This window comes from Austrofundulus limnaeus, unplaced genomic scaffold (assembly GCF_001266775.1).
Source record: "Austrofundulus limnaeus strain Quisiro unplaced genomic scaffold, Austrofundulus_limnaeus-1.0 Scaffold49, whole genome shotgun sequence".
Taxonomy (NCBI): domain Eukaryota; kingdom Metazoa; phylum Chordata; class Actinopteri; order Cyprinodontiformes; family Rivulidae; genus Austrofundulus; species Austrofundulus limnaeus.
The window spans coordinates 2,026,801-2,031,447 of NW_013952451.1; the positions used below are offsets into that span (position 1 = coordinate 2,026,801).

Sequence of the window (4,647 nt, forward strand, 5' to 3'; positions counted from 1 at the left end):
GACCAATCTTATTAGATACTTATCAACATGACAATCTGTCTACATTAGTGTATTCATTCAAAATGTCAATTTTCTTGTGTCTGAAACCTACAAACCTAAAGGTACTTCAGCACCATGCACAACAAACCTTCAGACATTTCTTTAAAGACACTATATAAAGTTTCTGAGTTGATTTGGGAATTTTTTAATACTTTATAACTGTCAGAAAACTAAGTCAGTAATCAYTGACAAAGTTTAATTTTAGCTCAGAAATGTGTCTAGAATTTGAAAAACTAGCTGCACACAGTTGCAACAGTAATAAACAAAATCCTTTTATTATTGTGGGAAAAAAAACATTTCAGAAAACTTACCTTCCTCGCAATACAGCCCAGAGTAGCTTGGCAGACAGATACAGGTGAAAGATGTTAGCCCATCAATACATGTGCCTCCATTGCGGCATGGGTTTGATTGACATTCATCAATTTCTTTGTGTAGACAAAAAAAAAAAAGTTAGCAATGTCATTCCAGGAAGAAATAACACTTAAAAAGTATTAGGAAGGATCATCCTACCTGTTTCACACTGATGACCCGTGTAACCAGGAGCACAGTTACATGAACAGACGCTACTACCGCTCTTGTAGCAAGATCCTCCATTCTGACAAATGTTGTCTTTGCATAAATTAATTCCTGTTAAAAAGATGTATTCTGAGCATGAAGGCGTTTTTATTTATTTATTTATTTTTTACTTCAATAAAAGTTATTACAACAAACGTACCAGGAATTTCCACAGTCTCGCCAACCACTGTATGTCCCAAAAGTCCTAAGGCAGCTGGCGTTGATGTGTCTTCTTCTACTGTTAAGGGTGTACTTCTAGTATGGGATGGGTGTGCTGTTAAGTTATTATGTTTCCCAACTTCCTTGGGAAAAGATGAAGCTGTGGTTGATAAAGATGTATGATGTGTTGATGATGTAGTGAACTCTGCATGGGTCCTTCTGGTAGTTACACTGTCATCTTTTTTGGTTTTGTTCACAGCTGTCTTTCCCCCAATGGTATGATTAATTCCAGTAATTGTTATCACTGAAGATGCCGTTGTATTTACCTTGAATACAGTCTGGATTTCATCGGGTGACAGAGTTTTTTCTTTAGCTTTGCCACTCTCAGGTATTGTTGTAGTTATCTGCTTTCTGGAGACATTATCAGAGCTGCCTGGATCACTTTTTGTTGTTGTAGTAGAGACAAATGGCAGTTTAGTCATGMCTGATAGAAACTTAGAGGTAAGGTTTTTACCCTCATCAGAGTCCTGTTTGGCAGTGCTTGTTGTGATTATGCTCTTCCATGAGCTACTTTCAACATTGCTTAATGGTGGGGAAGAAGGCTCACTCTTGGTGGTTTGGGTAACAGATTCTATTATAAAATTACCCACAGGGTCTGTTGTTGACTTTGTGGTTTCACTGTGGTGAGGAACAGATTCAATAATGTTAGGGTTTCTCACAATATCTGGAGATGGATAGTCAGTGTGAAAAAAGTCTGGGAAGACTGGTCTTTGGCCATCTGGATCATAAGATTGTTGAATCTTTGATCGAACTGTGCCATTCGATTTCAAGCCATCTTGAACAACAGCTGGCTCTGTAATCAGACTTTTTTCATCACTTTCAGAAGCAGGGTAATTTGTGGAGAATAATATTTCCTGAGAGGAAAGGTTAGTCTGAGGGTGGTGTGTTAGAGTGATCTCTGACCTCACTTGTTTAACTGACTCCTGGGAAGTTGCGACAAGGTACAAAGGGGAATCAGTTGTGTCAAATTGGACAATATTTTCAGGTTCTGTGGAATTTGAGATGACATTTGAAGATACTTCTAAGGAAATGTGTGTAATTGTTGTTTTAGGTTTCTCTGTGCTAGAAAGGGATGAGCCTGTATTCTTTATAGTACCTGTAGATACACTGTCAACAGTGGCTGAACCATCATCTGAATCATCATGTACTTTGTAATATGGATCTACTGAGGGAAAAGTACTATTCGGAGCTGGCTTAGCTGGATTTTCAGATACTGGAGAGGAAAATGTTACTGATTTGATTAATAAAGGTTGAGGGGTTGATGATAAGACAGGTGAAATTGGGAAACTATCATCAGAATGGACCTCAGGAGATGCCATTGTCCTAGGCGTTTTATTGCGCAAAGATGCTTCATCATCAGTGTATTGGAATTGCGTTGTAYTTGACACATTTGTGTGTTTCTCAAAAGAGTGTGGTCTAACTTTAGTTGGCTCATTGAAAGAGGCATCAGATTTCATATCATCTATTAAAGAATCTTCTTTAACGGTTCCACCATTTAGTCTATTAAAGTAAGTCTCTGTGCTGGTCATCCTGAGAGGTTGGGTGGAAGACACACTGACTGTGTCTGATATACTCTCACTCATGGTATCTGTTTCACCCTCATCTGTTGCAATGGAGTATTCACCCTGGGACTTTGTGGTCAATTCAATGAAGCCTGCTCCAATTGATGTTTGAATAGTGAGTTTTTCAGGGCGTGTTACTTTCACAAACTGGGGCATAGACATTGTTTGCATTCTCAGGGTAGTTTCATCTGTGTATCTAGATGTTTCATCTCCTGAGTACTCTGAATCACCTAAATGATCACCCGAGTGATCAGCGGAGCTATCACCTGAGCTATCATCTGAGCCACTGCTTTCAAATTCATTTGCTGAAATTTTTGTTGAAACTGGAGACACGTTTCTCATTAACTCAAATGAGGATTGGGTTGATGATTTTACACCAGGTTGTGATGTAGTCTGAGTCAATTGTACCTGGCTTTTATCTGTTGCTGTGGGAAATGCGACATTGCTCAAAGTTTGGTTGAAAGCATCAGTTGGTACTGATGTTGACTGGTCTGTAATGGAGAAAGAAGAAATAATGGATACAGAAGGTGGTCTTACAGTAGAAGTGAACATGTCTGGAGTTTTAATCCAGGTATCCTCCTTATCCAACTTGGAGGATGAAACTATTTTTGATTTTTCAGTGGTGTACACAGATGTAGTCAGGTTTACAGTTGAATCTAAAACTCTTGCASTTGGTGCGGATGTAAATTTCTCTGTGCTTAACACAAAAGAGGTAGTAGCTGTTTTAATTGGTTCCACAACTCGATGCACTGTTGACAACAAAGGCTTGGCTATCAGTAATTTTGATAATGTCTTATGTTGTGTAACTGAGGGAGGCAGTGTAGAGGATTGAGACGCTCTACTGGTTAGTGAGGGTTTCTCTGTCAGAGAAGACATCACTGTTTCATATGTTTCAATTCCTACTGTAGACATACGTGACTCTGCTGGTTGTGTCTCAAAACTGTTCAAAGAAGACACTTCTCTCGATAAAGAGTCCAGGGTAACAACCTCTGGAGTTTCTTGTGAGCTGTTAGGCACAGTAACTGACTGGCTGCTTGGTACCACAACTCCATACATTGTTGGATGCAAAGGTTTGCTTATCACTGGTTCAAATAATGTACTTTTCTGTGTATGCATAGGAGGTGTTGTAGATGAAAAAGACGCAACAGTGTTAGAGTTCGAAATACGAGATAAATATTCACTGGTATGGAACAAATTAGAGGACTGATTATCTGAATTGTTTTTAACTGAATCTTTACCTTGGGATGTAACTGAGACTTTGTCAGTATTGCTAGTGAAAGAAGCGGATTCCTGTTCAGTGAAACCTGACATAGATTGTGCTGAGCTAACAACTGATGGAGCTGAAGGTGTTCTTGTAGAATCACTTAGTTGAGAAATGTCTGATCCTATAACTGTTGGTGACTTTGTACTCAGTGTTGAATGACCAGATGYTGTCAATGAGTGGTCAGTGAAATCATCTTTCTGTACTGAAGTATCTGTATTGTGGGTAATTGAGGAAATTGAGGCTATTGTTGGCTCATCTGTGACAATGCTGTAATAATCCTCAGAAGTTGGTTGTGTTGACTTCTCTGTGCTGAAAAATGAGGAAACTGTAGAAGACACTGCATCTTTGGTTGAAATCTCACTTGTCTTATCATCGGATGTCTCTGAATATAATTTTGTAGAAGATGACACGTCTGGTGTAACCGACTCTTTCTCCAATTTGCTTGTGACAAAGGTCATTTGCTGTACAGTGAAACCTGACATTGGTTGCGCTGAGCTATCGACTGATGATGCTGAAGAGACGGGTGTTCTTGTAGTATCACTAGGTTGAGAAATTTCTGATCCTATAATTGTTGGTGACTTTGTACTCAGTGTTGAATGATCAGTAGATGCTGTCRATGAGTGGTCAGTTAAATCATCAGTGCTTGGACTCTCAGTCTCTGCCTCTGTGGAGATTAGGATGGATGCTGTTTCAGGTTTCATAGTTGAGCCAGTAAAGAGTAAAGTGGAATCTACAAATGTAGATTGACTTTTAAAATCATCCTCTTTTGCAGTTGAAGAAGTGGATGATGTAACAGGAGACACACTCAGAGATATACTTGGTGGGCTTGAGGCTGTACTATCAGATGCTGGAGAAACCATTGRTTCCTCTGTCAGAGACGGCACTAATGTTTCCTTCAATTCTCTTCCCTCTGTAGTCCTAGATGACTCTGCTGGTGGCGTCTCAGTAGTGTACAGAGTGGATGATGCTTCTCCTGAAGTAAACATGTCTGGTGTTTGGCTTCCTGAA

At 39.4% G+C, this 4,647-nt stretch overlaps 2 protein-coding genes across 2 annotated transcripts in view; both read right to left on the minus strand.

Annotated features, from left to right (window-relative positions):
* Nucleotides 1-777, minus strand: part of LOC106517510 (versican core protein) — a gene marked incomplete at its 5' end in the record, with an annotated part of 8,781 nt that extends 8,004 nt beyond the window's left edge. The window contains 3 exon segments of the mRNA XM_014008390.1: nt 351-464; nt 550-666; nt 755-777. Coding sequence (XP_013863844.1) covers nt 351-464; nt 550-666; nt 755-777 — 254 coding nt within the window.
* A 3,757-nt stretch (nt 778-4,534) lies between these two features.
* Nucleotides 4,535-4,647, minus strand: part of LOC106517450 (versican core protein) — a 32,935-nt gene continuing 32,822 nt past the window's right edge. The window contains exon 10 of the mRNA XM_014008304.1: nt 4,535-4,642. Coding sequence (XP_013863758.1) covers nt 4,535-4,642 — 108 coding nt within the window. The remainder of the gene's footprint in view (nt 4,643-4,647) is intronic.